Below are 17,238 nucleotides of genomic sequence, written 5' to 3' on the forward strand. Positions count from 1 at the left end.
TCAAAATTTTCTCCATTTGTGGATAATGGCTCTCACCGTGGTTCGCTGGAGTCCCAAAGCTTTAGAAATGGCTTTGTAACCCTTTCCAGACTGATAGATGTCAATTACTTTGTTTCTCATCTGTTCCTGAAATTCTTTGGATCGCGGCATGCTGTCTTTCTTTTTGAGATCTTTTGGCCTACTTCACTTTGTCAGACGGGTTCTATTTAAGTGATTTCTTGATTCAACAGATCTGGCAGTAATCAAGCCTGGGTGTGGCTAGTGAAATTGAACGCAGCTTTCCAAAAAATGTGATTAACCACAATTACTTTGTCACATAGGGCCATGAAGGTTTGGGTAGCTTTTTTCCCTTAATAAATAAAATCATCACTTAAAAACTGCATTTTGTGGTTACTTGGGTTATCTTTGTGTAATAGTAAAATGTGTTTGATGATCTGAAACATTTAACTGTGGCAAACAAATAAGAAATCAGGAAGGAGGCAAATACCAAATACTTAAATAATTCCCTATTTCTTCTAAAATAAGTTAAAAAATCTATATTGGTCACCACAATTTGTGATTAGATTTTCAACATTAAAGAACCAATTAAATTTAGTGGCATGGACAAAAGTATTGGCACCCGGAGCAAGAACTTGGTTGCGCAGCCTTTCACCAAGATAACTGTAGAAGGGTGCCAATATATTTGGCCGTAATTTTTATGTGTCCATGGTTGGTATTAAACAGAAATGGATTAGGTTCCTAGAAAGTCATGTTAAATATGGCTGTGCAACACTGTCCATACAGGTTTGGGCTGTCGTTTGAAAGTCACATAAAACCATGAAACATAGAGATAGACACTAGGGAAAAGAATTAGGATGTTACCTTCGCATGATTGTCCATCTAAGTTGAGTGTGAATCCATCGTTACACAAGCAGACAAAGTATCCCTCAAAGTTGGAGCACCTCCCGTTGGCACAAGTTGACGGGTCCAGGCATTCGTCTATGTCTGGACAGAGTCAAGAAAATGGGAGTCAAACACTTTTACAATGTGCTTAATATCTCAAATGTCTAAACATGCTGGCATGTTAGGAAGGATATTTGAAAAAGAAGCTTGGGCCAACCTTCACCTGGGTTAAGGTAATGCACCTGGAACTGCATAATGTGTGTAAACAACCCTTATTATCGTGGATAGGATACACACGAACACAGACCCCTTGAAAGTTGGCATGACCTAGCTAAGAAGCTAAACCAGCACCACTACCTCCAATGAGACTTTGTAGGGTCTCCCTATGGGATTGGCTGTGTGACCCAGACATCTGCAGGCTGGGTTACTGCTGCTATAAATATGGTTGGGTAATACTGCCCATACAGGGTAGGGATTTCACTCATAGAATGTGTGTGTTGATTCTGCTGCAGGTCTCCCAGGCAGCTAACATGATGTCTTGGAGCTAGGATTAAACCTGATGTGAGGCCTAATGCACCTCATTGACAAGACAGACAAAGTACCACCAGACTGCCCTCTATCTGCAATACTGTACCCAGCGACCTAGTCTGCATTGCACATGTACAGTGCCTTGCAAAAGGATTCACCCCCTTAGCGTTTTCCCTATTTTGTTGCATTACAACCTGTAATTTAAATAGATTTTTATTTGGATTACATATAATGGACATACACAAAATAGCCAAATTGGTGAAGTGAAATGAAAACAATTACTGAAATTAAATTAAATTAAAAACTGAAAAGTGGTGCGTGCAGTATGTATTCAGTATGTATTCACCCCCTTTGCTATGAAGCCCCTAAATAAGATCTGGTATAACCAATTACCTTCAGAAGTCACATAATTAATTGAATAAAGCCCACCTGTGTGCAATCTAAGTGTCACATGATCTGTCACATGATATCAGTACAGTGCCTTGCGAAAGTTTTCGGCCCCCTTGAACTTTGCGACCTTTTGCCACATTTCAGGCTTCAAACATAAAGATATAAAATTGTATTTTTTTGTGAAGAATCAACAACAACTGGGACACAATCATGAAGAGGAACGACATTTATTGGATGTTTCAAACTTTTTTAACAAATCAAAAACTGAAAAATTGGGCGTGCAAAATTATTCAGCACCTTTACTTTCAGTGCAGCAAACTCTCTCCAGAAGTTCAGTGAGGATCTCTGAATGATCCAATGTTGACCTAAATGACTAATGATGATAAATACAATCCACCTGTGTGTAATCAAGTCTCCGTATAAATGCACCTGCACTGTGATAGTCTCAGAGGTCCGTTAAAAGCGCAGAGAGCATCATGAAGAACAAGGAACACACCAGGCAGGTCCGAGATACTGTTGTGAAGAAGTTTAAAGCCGGATTTGGATACAAAAAGATTTCCCAAGCTTTAAACATCCCAAGGAGCACTGTGCAAGCGATAATATTGAAATGGAAGGAGTATCAGACCACTGCAAATCTACCAAGACCTGGCCGTCCCTCTAAACTTTCAGCTCATACAAGGAGAAGACTGATCAGAGATGCAGCCAAGAGGCCCATGATCACTCTGGATGAACTGCAGAGATCTACAGCTGAGGTGGGAGACTCTGTCCATAGGACAACAATCAGTCGTATATTGCACAAATCTGGCCTTTATGGAAGAGTGGCAAGAAGAAAGCCATTTCTTAAAGATATCCATAAAAAGTGTTGTTTAAAGTTTGCCACAAGCCACCTGGGAGACACACCAAACATGTGGAAGAAGGTGCTCTGGTCAGATGAAACCAAAATTGAACTTTTTGGCAACAATGCAAAACGTTATGTTTGGCGTAAAAGCAACACAGCTCATCACCCTGAACACACCATCCCCACTGTCAAACATGGTGGTGGCAGCATCATGGTTTGGGCCTGCTTTTCTTCAGCAGGGACAGGGAAGATGGTTAACATTGATGGGAAGATGGATGGAGCCAAATACAGGACCATTCTGGAAGAAAACCTGATGGAGTCTGCAAAAGACCTGAGACTGGGACGGAGATTTGTCTTCCAACAAGACAATGATCCAAAACATAAAGCAAAATCTACAATGGAATGGTTCAAAAATAAACATATCCAGGTGTTAGAATGGCCAAGTCAAAGTCCAGACCTGAATCCAATCGAGAATCTGTGGAAAGAACTGAAAACTGCTGTTCACAAATGCTCTCCATCCAACCTCACTGAGCTCGATCTGTTTTGCAAGGAGGAATGGGAAAAAATTTCAGTCTCTCGATGTGCAAAACTGATAGACACCCCAAGCGACTTACAGTTGTAATCGCAGCAAAAGGTGGCGCTACAAAGTATTAACTTAAGGGGGCTGAATAATTTTGCACGCCCAATTTTTCAGTTTTTGATTTGAAATATCCAATAAATGTTGTTCCACTTCATGATTGTGTCCCACTTGTTGATTCTTCACAAAAAAATACAGTTTTATATCTTTATGTTTAAAGCCTGAAATGTGGCAAAAGGTCGCAAAGTTCAAGGGGGCCGAATACTTTCGCAAGGCACTGTATATATACACCTGTCCTGAAAGGCCCCAGAGTCTGCAACACCACTAAGCAAGGGGCACCACCAAGCAAGGGGCACCACCAAGCAAGGGGCACCACCAAGCAAGCGGCACCATGTAGACCAAGGAGCTCTCCAAACAGGTCAGGGACAAAGTTGTGGAGAAGTACAGATCAGGGTTGGGTTATAAAAAAATATTTGAAACTTTGAACATCCCAAAGAGCACCATTAAATCCATTATTAAAAAATTGAAAGAATATGGCACCACAACAAACCTGCCAAGAGAGGGCCGCCCACCAAAACTAATGGACCAGGCAAGGAGGGCATTAATCAGAGAGGCAACAAAGAGACCAAAGATAACCCTGAAGGAGCTGCAAAGCTCCACAGCGGAGACTGGGGTATCTGTCCATGGGACCACTTTAAGCCGTACATTCCACAGAGCTGGGCTCTACGGAAGAGTGGCCAGAAAATAAAGTAATTGCTTAAAGAAAAACAATAAGCATAGCCGTTTAGAGTTCGCCAAAAGGCATGGGGGATACTCCCCAAACATATGGAAGAAGGTTCTCTGGTCAGATGAGACAAAAATTGAGCTTTTGGCCATCAAGGAAAACGCTATGTCTGGCTCAAACCCAACACCTCTCATCACCCTGAGAACACCATCCCCAGTGAAGCATGGTGGTGGCAGCATCATGCTGTGGGGATTTTTTTTCATCGGCAGGGACTGGGAAACTGGTCAGAATGATGGATGGCGCTAAATACAGGGAAATTCTTGAGGGAAACCTGTTTCAGTCTTCCAGAGATTTGAGACTGGGACGGAGGTTCACCTTCCAGCAGGACAATGACCCTAAGCATACTGCTAAAGCAACACTCGAGTGGTTTAAGGGGAAACATTTAAAAGTCTTGGAATGGCCTAGTCAAAGCCCAGACCTCAATCCAATTAAGAATCTGTGGTATGACTTAAAGATTGCTGTACACCAGCAGAACTCATCCAACTTGAGCTGGAGCAGTTTTTCCTTGAAGAATGGGCAAAAATCCCAGTGGCTAGATGTGCCAAGCTTATAGAAACATATCCGAACAGACTTGCAGCTATAATTTCTGCAAAACGTGGCTCTACAAAGTATTGACTTTGGGGGGGTGAATAGTTATGCTTGCTTAGGTTTTCTGTTCGTTTTTTGCCTTATTTCTTGTTTGTTTCACAATAAAACAATAAAAAAGTTGCATCTTCAAAGTGGTAGGCATTGTTGTGTAAATCAAATGATACAAACCCCCCCCCAAAATCTATTTTAATTCCAGATTGTAAGGCAACAAAATAGGAAAAATGCCAAGGGGGGTGAATACTTTCACAAGGCACTGTAGCTGGTGAGTTTTCAAAGGTGGGCTGTATATGACCAACCGCAGGGTAAAAAACATATTACTGTAAGGGGAGGATAGTATGAAACTCTAAAGATTAAATGAGGATAGTCTTAGAAATGCTAAATATTGATATCGTCTCACTAAATACCTCGCCAGAAATACAGTCTGTCCTAATTCCCCTTGCTTGCCGTCTGTGTGAGGGCTTTGAGAAGACAGAGAAGCAGTGAACCAGTGCTGTGGCTCAGGGATTCGGGGGAAACTCTTGGACTTAGTAGTAAAGGCGGAGTGTAAGAGAGATGGAGCGGGGGACGAGCCAATGTCAATACCAGCCGCAGGACAAAGCACACACCTAACATCAGAGCAGTGGGTGTTCTCCCCACGTTCATACAGACACACACACCCCTACACAATATATACAAAAGTATGTGGACACACCTTCAAATTAGTGGATTCGGCTATTTCAGCCACACCCGTTGCTGACAGGTGTATCAAATCGAGCACACAGCCATGCAATCTCCATAGACAAACATTGACAGTAGAATGGCCCATACTGAAGAGCTCAGTGACTTTCAACGTGACAACGAAATAGGATGCCACCTTTCCAACAAGTCAGTTCATCAAATTTCTGCCCTGCAAGAGCTTCCCCAGTCAGCTGTAAGTGCTGTTATTGTGAAGTGGAAGGCCACACAAGCTCACAGAATGAGACCGCCGAGTGCTGAAGCGTGCAGCAAGTAAGAATAATTTGTCCTCGGTTGTAACACTGTATCTGGAAGCAACGTCAGCAAAATAACTGTTCGAAGGGAGCTTCATGAAATGGGTTTCCATGGCTGAGCAGCCACACACAAGCCTAAGACCACCATGCGCAATGCCAAGCATCGGCTGGAGTGGTGTAAAGCTTGCTGCTATTGGACTCTGGAGTGATGAATCACGCCTTCACCATCTGTGTACTACAAATAACTGGGTGTCTGGTTAGACTGTAAACTCTCCTTCCAGACTCACATTAAGCATCTCCAATCCAAAATTAAATCTAGAATCGGCTTCCTATATCGCAAAAAGCATCCTTCACTCATGCTGCCAAACATACCCTCGTAAAACTGACCATCCTACCGATCCTCGACTTTGGTGATGTCATCTATAAAATATCCTCCAACACTCTACTCAACAAACTGGATGCAGTCTATCACAGTCCCATCTGTTTTGTCACCAAAGCCCCATACACTACCCACCATTGCGACCTGTACGCTCTCGTTGGTTGGCCCTCGCTTCATACTCGTCGGCAAACCCACTGGCTACAGGTTATCTACAAGTCTCTGCTAGGTAAAGCCCCGCCTTATCTCAGCTCACTGGTCACCATAGCAGCACCCACTCGTAGCACGCGCTCCAGCAGGTATATCTCACTGGTCACCCCCAAAGCCAATTCCCCCTTTGGTCGTCTTTCCTTCCAGTTCTCTGCTGCCAATGACTGAAACGAATTGCAAAAATCTCTGAAGCTGGAGACTCACATCTCCCTCACTAGCTTTAAGCACCAGCTGTTAGAGCAGTTTACAGATCACTGCACCTGTACTTAGCCTATCTGTAAACAGCCCATCTACCTACCTCATCCCCATACTGGTATTTATTTCTTTATTTTTCTCCTTTGCACCCCAGTATCTCTACCTGCACATTCATCTTCTGCCGATCTACCATTCCAGTGTTTAATTGCTATATTGTAATTACTTCGCCATCATGGCCTATTTATTTCCTTAACTTACCTCATTTGCACTCACTGTATATAGACTTTTTGTTTTCTTTTTTTCTACTGTATTATTGACTGTATGCTTGGTTTATTCCATGTGTAACTCTGTGTCGTTGTATGTGTCGAATTGCTACTCTTTATCTTGGCCAGGTCGCAGTTGCAAATGAGAACTTGTTCTCAACTAGCCTACCTGGTTAAATAGAGGTGAAATAAATCAAATAAAATAAAATCTGGCAGTACGACGGACAAATCTGGGTTTGGCGGATGCCAGGAAAATGCTACCTGCCCCAATTTATAGTGCCAACGGTAAAGTTTGGTGGAGAAGGAATAATGGTCTGGGCCTGTTTTTCATGGTTCGGTCTTGGTGTTTTCATGGTTTATGTCCCCGTGCATAAAGCGAGGGTAATACAGAAATAGTGTGTTGAGATCGGTGTGGAAGAACTTGGCTGGACTATACTGAGCCCTGACCTCAACCCCATTGAACAGCTTTGGGATGTATTGTAAAGCCGACTGTGAGCCAGGCCTAATCGCCCAACATCTGTGCCCGTCCTCACTAACGCTCTTGTGGCTGAATGGAAGCAAGTCCCCGCAGCAATATTCCAACATCTAGTGGAAAGCCTTCCCAGAAGAGTGGAAGCTGTTATAGCAGCAAAGGTGGACCAACTCCATATTAACGCCCATGATTTTGTAATGAGATCTTTGACAAGCTGGTGTCCACATACTTCAGTGATGTCGTGTAGGTCTAAACTGTACATGCGTGCACACACACACTCACGCACAAGACACAGAACGATGGATTGTCAAACAAGTCTTTTTTCAACTCCAAATTGGTGGAAGGAATTTGAATGCAGAGCCAAGCCGCTCCAGTAATTTCAAAGCTCCTGATTATTTGTGAGGGAAGGAGAATGTTCAGTCCCATACCGACACACTGTCCTCCCTGGCCCTGGAAGCCCTTTGGACACAGATCACACTCATACGAGCCTGGGAAGTTGATGCACAGGCCGGACGGACACACACCCAAGTCCAGACACTCATTTATATCTATGAGAGAGAGAGAGAGAGAGAGAGTGAGAGAGAAAGAGAGAGACAGAGGTGTGGGGAAATGAGTTATATAAAAGAGGCAAGGAGAGAATCAACACCAAATAAGGCCATTGGTTTCAGTGGGATGAGTGCTTGATGTGTGAGTAAGCCATATGCATACCATGTTATTGATAGGTCAAAAACAGCCATGTCCTTGTCTTACCATGAAACCCCCTCTAATTCTCCTGCCCCTAAAGCTCTCAAAATAGAACCCAAATATGTAAAGGGTGCGTCCTGTACCTTCACACTGGCCTGTTGGGCTCATCCTGTAGCCACTGTCACAGTGCAAACAGGTGTAGGAACCCACGGTGTTGACGCAAAACTCCTCCTCAGGACACGTGTGGGTGTTCAGACACTCGTTTAAATCTGAGAAAGGGATGTAGAGGGGGAGGGCGAGACGAAGAGAGAGAAACGGAGATGGGAGAGGTTTGAAGATAGCAGAGCGGTCATTTGACTCCAACAAAGATGGTACATTCAAGAATCTTTCAAGAATAACCATTCCTTTTTTGGTACTCACCCGAACCCATTAAGCATAATCCCCAAAACCCTGGCGAAATGTGATGGTGCACCAATAATTCTAGTGCTGTGTCGCTAATGTTGTACAACCATGTCAGACACTACTCTGTCCAATGTCAACAATGGCAGCGTAAGTTCAGGCTAAAATTGATGGAATCTCTTGATCTGTCCATCGATCTGTGCCAAACCTTCATTTACCCCAGTCTGAGTGTGATATCCATCTATCTAAACTATTTGGACAGTCTGGCATTACAGAGGGCTCGGAGTTTGGCTCATGACACCCTTTCCTTGACTTTAACTGAATAACATGGACATTGCTGATTCATGCCAGGCCTATCCCTGCGTCATGCCCTCCTAGCCCCCCTAAGATGGACCAATGCCAGGCTAAAGTGACTGGAACGTCCTCTGAGGGCTCTGGGCGGGACTTCCTGTGGGACATTAAAAAAAGACAGAACAAACGAGGAAGGAAACAGGGACCCCTAATTTGCCTCTTAAACGGTGTGATACCAACTAAAATAACCTCAGCTGGGTATCCAGGATACCACTCCCCTCCTTAGAAACCAAACATCCCCCACCCTGATGTGGAAGTCCATGAATCAACAAAACAAGCCACAGACTGCACACAGACTGCACACAGACTGCACACAGACTGCACACAGACTGCACACAGACTGCACATAGACTGCACATAGACTGCACACAGACTGCACACTTTTTTGTTTTAAGGTGACATGTAGTGTTTCTTCTGAGTGAGCCAGTGTTCTCAATGTCTTTTTAGTCTCGTTGTCACCGAACGTTCCATCTGCCTAGAAAATACTTAGGGCTGTCGTCCTCAAGTTGCCTGTTTTGGGGCTCATATCCACATATAAATCCCTTGCAAACAGTAATAAACTATACTATCATGTTTCATTTTCAGATGTTAGTCTGTTACAGTAGAGTTATGGGGAAATAATCACCAGCTTTTTGCCTCTGCAAACCTAATTTTGTGTCATTTTGTGGAAGAGAAAACGTGTGTAGAAACACCAGAAACCACCTAATGACAGTGTTCCCAGTATTTATATCCCAGGATAGGGAGGATGATGGGGAGGACGTCACTAATGGGCTACACTGTGGTCACCTTCTAAAACGTTGCCCCTATCTCCAGGGAGGGGGGCTAAGCCAACAAGGAACTATACTGAAGACAACTGGGGAAATGAAAACACCCAAGTGGCTATCCAAATGGCTATCCAGGTATTGAATATCCTAAGCTTCTGCTATTGTTTTTGGTGTGTCTCTGTATTTCAGGGAGCGTGGCGGTATGTGTGTGAAATGGCTTTACCAATGCAACTGGTTCCCTCCTCATCTGTCATGAAGCCCGGTTGGCACACACACAGGAAGCTGCCGGGAGTGTTCTTGCAGCGGCCGTTAGAGCACAATGATGCAGAATCCAGGCATTCATTAACATCTATCCAGAGGTACAGCATGGTAGGAGACATGGGATGGAACATGAGTCAACTTGCTTAGACACATACTGACATGACACGTAAGTGGATTAAAGTATGTAGATACGAGTACTATGAGATGCAATAGATGTCGATACGAGTACTATGAGATGCAATAGATATAGATACGAGTCTTTATTTTAAACCATCACTGTAGCAAAGAGGTCGCTGAGTGATTCTCCTACCGTGTCTAAATGTATACATAACTATTCCTTCATCAAGAGAGGCCTCCAAAGGCTAGTAAAATCATTCCTATTTACAGATGTAATTAAATGGATCTACCTTCAGGGCGCAATCTGAAGAGTGAAATCCAATCAGACCAAATGAGAAGAGGACTATTCCCATTGGTCTGATAAATGGATGTGGCCTTGACTTCTTGTTTCTCACCTACACAGGTGGTGTGTGTCTCGTCCATCTGGTAGCCCTCGTTACAGGTGCAGGTATAACCCTCGGCAGTGTTGTAGCAGATCCCCTGGCCACAGATGTGAGGGTTCACCTTGCACTCATCCACCTCTGGCCGAGAGAGAGAAAGAGCGAGATAGAGAAGGAAACTTCATGCTACTCTTCAAATACTAAATACAAATATGCAGTTTCGATATGCGCGGCATAAACAAATCTATTCCATTCCTGCAAATGTCCTTTCCTCTCCCTAGCTAATAGTCTCATCAGCATCCCACTCATGGCTGCAAATGTGTTTCTGTATGACAAATCTGCTCAGTATGTGCATCAATCTGTCTACTCAGTCTTGACAGTGGGAAATTGCCTCCCATACCACAGAGGAAAAGTAGCGAATAGAGTAAATCATAGTGTCTAATACCCATCAAAAGGCATCGATATGTAGACATATTACAGAAGTGGGTCACTGGGCCTACAGTTTCAGAGACCTAAGGACTCCATATAAGCTGAAACTGTACAACTGTCAAATCACAGTGACTGAAAGGTTGGGCCATTTCAGATCTTGATGAGAAGTAGAGAACATGAAAGGGGGATTATATGTCATGTGAGAATCTATCAAAATACATTATTAATACTTTACCTAAGAATTAGTGTTACTGAGGTAGTCAATGTCAGCAGGCTTGATGACTGGGCTTCTTCATAGCTCAGCAGGCCAGTATAGTGGAATTAAATTCATTGAAGTACTACTGTACATATTTCAATAGGTGAGGTTTCTTTGCTCAACTATGCTACAGTGGCATCTCCTCAGAAATACAGTTCAATTACTGTTATATTATTGTGTTTTATATGGGATTTAGGGAGGACGTCAGTCAGTCAAACAGAGGAGGTTGGGCTCCTGCTTACTCTCAAGCTTTCATCCCACCTAAGGAGATTTTCCTCAACTGTTTGGTCGAGAGTTATTGTTGAGCACTTTGTGACAAACGTATTTGTAAAAAGCACTTTGATTTGATTGACTAATTGATTGCTTGGTTGAGGTACATCTGCGCCGTGGTACAATAAATCTTTTGGTTGTTTTTTTACTTTAAAAAGAAAAAGGTCCAGAATGATTCGCAAGCATTGAGGCACGGAGACCAGAGACTATCACAGTAAGGATGATTAAGAAAAGAAGTGGGCAATTATGCCGCCCAGTTTACTGAGTGTCTGTCATCGGGAGGCCTCATAACATTTCTGTGGCCTCTTAATATGGTGTCACCTTTCCGGGACACCAGGACGTAAAACGCTGAGATGAGAGAGGTCTGGGGGTTTGGATATCCGCCTAGCAAAAATAAACCAAAATATCCCTGCGGTCCCCTGATTGGTCCAAGAGGTTTATGTGGGCCTGGCACCAGATAGTCCCACTCCCTTCCCTCCACACTAGTCTCCGTGCCGACACTCTCTCTCCTCTGCTGCTCTGAAAATCCCCGTCTTCCTCGTCCAGGGTATCAAAATAAAAACAGGTGGGTTTCACACAAGTGGTTGCCTAGCGATGGCACCAATCACTGGCCTTCCCCTTTGAAGAAACACGGCAACAAAATCTAAAATTGGAATCTCTTAAATAAAACAATACAGGACCCAAATATATTTCTGTGAGGGTCAGGTGAGAAATAAAAGTTTCTCAGCACTTTCATTGGAGTGATTTGAAGCCATAATGATGTTGTTAGACTTTTCACATCTAGAAAGTGGAGAGAGAGAGACTTCGTGTTGCTGTGGCCCCTCAACAGCAACACATGACTCCTAAATATAGAAGAGCGCAGAATATTCTCACAACGGGGGAGAACCCCAAGGACAAAGAAAGGAGGTCAGGGAGAGTTCAAAAGTGCCATGTTCCCGGTCTGTGCAAATTCCTCTTATTGGCCTATTTCTTTGCCCCTGACCTGTGAGGAATTCAGATGCAGAGTTAAACACAAATAAAGGGTCAGTTAATGGGCGAGTGAGGGAGATAAGAACTAATCTTGTGTTCCCTTCATCCCTCCATTCATTCATGATTTATACACAATCAGCTCAGGATAGCTTAGATATAGAATGTAGCAGGGATGGTAGGTATCAACCCATCAGCTGCACATTGACCTAACACTAAACTATGTCCAAATGTCACGGCGTTACTGTATGTCAGTGTGAGCACTTACCTGCTGACTGAGTAGGGGCGATGTCCTGGCCAGCGTTGGTGGGGAGGATCAGGGCTGGAGCAGGGGGGGACATTTCCTCCACAACCTCTGAGAGACCAGGACAGATGGAGCCAGGGGAGAGAACAGTGCAGTCAGACTTTCTGTGATCTTTAAAACGAGTGCTTCAGTGGGTACGAGTGTAATGCAGAGTACTGTAGAAATCCCAGCGGACAGAGATAAATCACTCGACGCCATCAAGTGCTGAGCTGACAGCTGTTTAAAGATTTTTCCAGCTTGGATACGTATTGGATGGAACAATAAAACAACTATTGCGTTGCGTTTCAATTAAGATAACCCTAGACTTGAGTCTGGAGAAGACCCATCACAAATGGCCGGTGCTCTTTCCCTTATGACGATTAGTTCTGTTACAGGGGAAAGAACACAAGATATTTTTCAAACCAACACATTTTCATTTTTATTCTGTCAGGTAAAATTGACCGTAAAGCACCAGTGGAGACCTACTTACATAGAGTTCGGTACAGTGCCAAAACAACCATCATAATTAAATAACTTGCAGAGAGTGAGAGTGAGCCTAGCCCTGTGAGACTGAAATAGCAGCAGAGAGAGTAGAGGGGAATGAAATGGATGAGACACCTTTGTAGGCCGGCTCCATCCTCATGGTAGAGACACCGGGAGAGAGCTGTGGCTGGCCAGCCTCGGCCTCAACTATTGGACTACTACTAGTAGCCTCCAGAATAACCAGCTCCTTGAAGGACAGAACACAAGACAAAACACAATATGGACCTCCGGGTCAGTGGACTGATCCGTATAGACATGAGGTTTCAGTGAGCAAGCGCCGTTCATGCACCGCTGTCATGCGTGCGCTCGTCATATAGGCTGCTCAGCAGTAAACTAACTGGAGATCCGCTTGCATGACAGCCGAAGGAAGGAAAGCGCTTGAAGGGCTTGATGGTGGGAAGCGAAACATGGGTTTTCATTGAGTCGATAGGGTCTATAGTTATCAGTTGTGTGGACTCCAACTTGACTTCAGCTTTTCTTTTTTCTTTTACCTTTGGAGTTTCTCTAGGATGTCAAAATGGTTTGCGCAATAGTGTTTACTTACCCTGCCTTTATCAAAGTGCTTTAAGTTTCAAGCTGCTGAGCCTACTTTTCCTCTGAAAGAACCATTTTTACTGTAAAGGAGAGCTTCTATATTTACATAATTCAAGTCATAATACAATACTAAATCCATTACAGAAAAGTGTTTCAGGACTGTTCCGTTTTGGAGACTCTTAGGCTGTGTTTACATAGCTTAGGCTGTGTTTACATAGCTTAGGCTGCGTTTACATAGTTTAGGCTGCGTTTACATAGCTTAGGCTGCGTTTACATAGCTTAGGCTGCGTTTACATAGCTTAGGCTGCGTTTACATAGCGTAGGCTGCGTTTACATAGCTTAGGCTGCGTTTACATAGCTTAGGCTGCGTTTACATAGCTTAGGCTGCGTTTACATAGCTTAGGCTGTGTTTACATAGCTTAGGCTGCGTTTACATAGGTGGCCCGATTCTGATCATTTGCCCAATTATTGATCACTGATCTGCTTGGTCAAAAGACCAACTTGTGGGGGAAAAAAATCAGAATTGGGCTGCCTGTGTAAACGCATCCATACAGTATGAGGCTGGACAAAAGCGCAAAGAGCAAAGTCTTAGCAGCTGTGATTGGCATTGACAGATGTTCCACTGTGAAGTGCTCTTAAGCTGAAAGCGTGGAGCAGTGATTGGCTCAAAGTCATGCAGTGGTGATGCTGACTTCATGCAGAGGTGATGCTGCAGGCTGCTACTGCAGGTCGCTGCCATAGATGCTAAAGGGTGAATCCTTCTTGTCGCATGCAAGAAAGCTATTTTCTTTTCATTTTTTTTTTTTTTTTTGCAGAAGAAACCCAACCTACCTGCTCAGGTGCATCTGTGGCTACTGGTCATAAAAAAACAATATGAAAAAAATATGGAAAAAAACAAGAGTGAGATCAAGAAAAAGTTTGGAAGCACAAGGCTGGATATACCTGCCCTTGATCATCAAGTTGTCAGAGACAAGTACATCATATACTTCATTATATTTCTCCAATAAATATCTTCAGGCTTTTGAATAAATTAATAACCCTTTCCGGCTGGGGCCAGAGGACCAATCGTTTGCAATTCATAAGACTGTCACCTTCACAGGCTCAGGGGGTTCGTTTAGCTGTTCATGGCCATGTCGAAACATGATCTTTTTCATAGCAACGGACAAATGTTAATCAGTTACAAGGTCGTTCCACTTACACCTTATTTTAAACACTGGCCAAATGCCATGTCATAACTCAACCCTCAGGCGGTTTTACTGTATTTAGATCTAGAGGTCATAAAAACCAACAGGATTGTTATTAATGTAGCAGAACATTGGGCATGAAACAAATCACCTCCACCAGGATTTTTAGCTCAGTGGTGCCAGCTTTAGCCCCTTGTGGCATGCAAACACTAATCTACACAGGTTTGGGCAGTGGCTTTCTCTCTTATTGTTTGTCTGAGTCTGTCCTCTGCATTGGAATCCTCTGTACTCGGAGCCCGAGAGAAGCTTAGTGGTAATTTGGACAAGTCTGTGCGCTCTAAGGCTGCCAAGTTTCTCTTTCCATCGCCAACTCCCAAGCATGTCCTGAACAATACGAAAGAGGAGCTCCATCTCTCCTCTCTCTCAGAATCCAGAAGTTTCAGAGCCGACGGCAAGCCAAAGCATGTGAATCCTCACCATCCTGTCCAGGGTGGAACTGAATTGATGTCTGGTTGAGAGATATTTTTAAAGACTCCACACACACTCATACAAATACAAATCTGTTTAGTTTCACTTACAGTACCAGTCAAAAGTTGACACACATAGTCATTCAAGGGTTTTTTCTTTCTTTTTACTATATTGTAGAATAATAGTGACAACATCAAAATGATGAAATAACACATTTGGAATCATGTAGTAACCAAAAAAGTGTTAAACAAACCCAAATATAGTTTATATTTAAGATTCTTCAAAGTAGCCACCCTTTACCTTGATGACAGCTTTGCACACTCTTGGCATTCTCTCAACCAGCTTCATGAGGAATGATTTTCAAACCGTCTTGAAAGAGTTCCCACATATGCTGAGTACTGGTTGGCTGGTTTTCCTTCACTCTGAGGGACTCATCCCAAACCATCACAATTGGGTTGTGGAGGCCAGGTCATCTGATGCAGCACACCTAGTGGTTAGAGCGTTGGGCCAGTAACCGAAAGGTTGCTGGATCAAATCCCAGAGCTGACAAGGTAAAAATCAGTCATTCTGCCCCTGAGCAGGGCAGTTAACCCACTGTTCCCCGGGTGCTGAAGACATGGACGTTGATTATGGATGTCTGATTCAGAGGGGTTGGGTTAAATGCGGAAGACACATTTCAGTTGTACATATCTGACTAGCCCTTAAATAGCCTGCAAGTGTGTTTTGGGTCATTGTCCTGTTGAAAAACAAATGATAGTCCCACTAAGCGCAAACCAGATGGGATGGCGTGTCACTGCAGAATGCTGTGGTAGCCATGCTGGTTATGTGTGCCTTCAACTCAAAATACATCACAGACAATGTCACCAGCAAAGCATCCCCACACCATCACACCTCCTCCATGCTTTATGGTGGGAACCACACAAGCGGCGATCATCCGTTCATCCACTCTGCGTCTCACAAAGTCACGGAGGTTGGAACCAAAAATCACAAATTTGGACTTTCAAATTTGGACCAAAGGACAGATTTCCACCGTTCTAATGTCCGTTGCTCGTGTTTCTTGGCCCAAGCAAGTCTCTTCCTATTTTTGGTGTCCGTTAGTAGTGGTTTCTTTGTAGCAATTAGACTATGAAGGCCTGATACATGCAGTCTCCTCTGAACAGTTGATGTTGAGATGTCTCTGTTGCTCTTTGAAGCATTTATTTGGGCTGCAATTTCTAAAGCTGGTAACTCTAATGAATGTATCCTCTGCAGCAGAGGTAATTCTGGGTCCCTTTCCTGTGGCGGTCCTCATGAGAGCCAGTTTCATCATAGCACTTGATAGTTTTTGCGACTCCACTTGAAGAAACTTCCAAAGTTCTTGACTTTTTCCGGATTGACTGACCTTCATGTCTTAAAGTAATGATGGACTGTCGTTTCTCTTCACTTATTTGAGCTGTTCTTGCCATAATATGGACTTGGTCTTTTACCAAATAGGGCTAACTTCTGTATACCACCCCTACCTTGTCACAACACAACAACTAATTGGCTCAAACACATTAAGAAGGAAAGAAATTCCACAAATGAACTTTTAACAAGGCACACCTGTTAATTTAGATGCATTACAGGTGACTACCCCATGAAGCTGGTTGAGAGAATGCCAAGAGTGTGCAAAGCTGTCATCAAGGAAAAGGGTGGCTACTTTAACACTTTTTTTGGTTACTACATGATTCCATATGTGTCATTTCATAGTTTTGATGTCTTCACTATTATTCTACAATGTAGACAATAGTAAAAAGAAAGAAAAACCCTGGAATGTGTAGGTGTGTCCTAACTTTTGACTGGTACTGTTGAACGGGTGGATTGCTCTTTATTTGGATGAAAAAGTTTTGCGCTGGCACTGTAGGTACACAAAATTGCACATATCAAAACAGCCCAGCATAGTGAAAAGACAAGAGCATGGCCCCCATTTATGAGTCACACTCAGTCCCACCCAGCTCAGCCCAATCTTCTGTCTCTGTCTTTCCATAGTACATTAGTAACGATGGCCTGGTACAGAGGAAATTGCATGATGTTGACTTACCTGGTACAGAGGGAAGTTGTCTCTCAGCGACGCTCAAGGCCTCCACTGGTTTCTCATGTGTCGGCAGGGGCAGAGGCGGGGCCACAGGCTCTTGGTGGGTGATCATTGGCTTGTTGATGGTCTCAGGTTGGCTGGGTAGTTTATTGGGTGGTTTGGGCTTGTAAGATCCGGTGACAGTGTAGCCCATCCCACCAGGGCATATCTCCTTGAATTTAGCTA

The 17,238-nt window shown here is 43.6% G+C and overlaps 1 protein-coding gene across 4 annotated transcripts in view; it reads right to left on the bottom strand.

Annotated features, from left to right (window-relative positions):
- LOC124041290 (latent-transforming growth factor beta-binding protein 1-like) overlaps nucleotides 1–17,238 on the bottom strand; it is a 131,604-nt gene that overhangs the window by 41,824 nt on the left and 72,542 nt on the right. For 2 of the 4 annotated variants that reach the window (XM_046358710.1, XM_046358706.1), the window contains 9 exons: nucleotides 17,020–17,235; nucleotides 14,140–14,162; nucleotides 12,850–12,961; nucleotides 12,217–12,303; nucleotides 10,043–10,168; nucleotides 9,493–9,618; nucleotides 7,899–8,024; nucleotides 7,500–7,619; nucleotides 862–984 (listed from right to left, as the gene is read on the bottom strand). In XM_046358710.1, the coding sequence (XP_046214666.1) occupies nucleotides 862–984; nucleotides 7,500–7,619; nucleotides 7,899–8,024; nucleotides 9,493–9,618; nucleotides 10,043–10,168; nucleotides 12,217–12,303; nucleotides 12,850–12,961; nucleotides 14,140–14,162; nucleotides 17,020–17,235 (1,059 nt within the window). The remainder of the gene's footprint in view (nucleotides 1–861; nucleotides 985–7,499; nucleotides 7,620–7,898; nucleotides 8,025–9,492; nucleotides 9,619–10,042; nucleotides 10,169–12,216; nucleotides 12,304–12,849; nucleotides 12,962–14,139; nucleotides 14,163–17,019; nucleotides 17,236–17,238) is intronic. The other 2 variants (XM_046358707.1, XM_046358708.1) reach the window with 2 other exon arrangements.

Source organism: Oncorhynchus gorbuscha, linkage group LG08 (genome assembly GCF_021184085.1).
Source record: "Oncorhynchus gorbuscha isolate QuinsamMale2020 ecotype Even-year linkage group LG08, OgorEven_v1.0, whole genome shotgun sequence".
Lineage (NCBI taxonomy): Eukaryota > Metazoa > Chordata > Actinopteri > Salmoniformes > Salmonidae > Oncorhynchus > Oncorhynchus gorbuscha.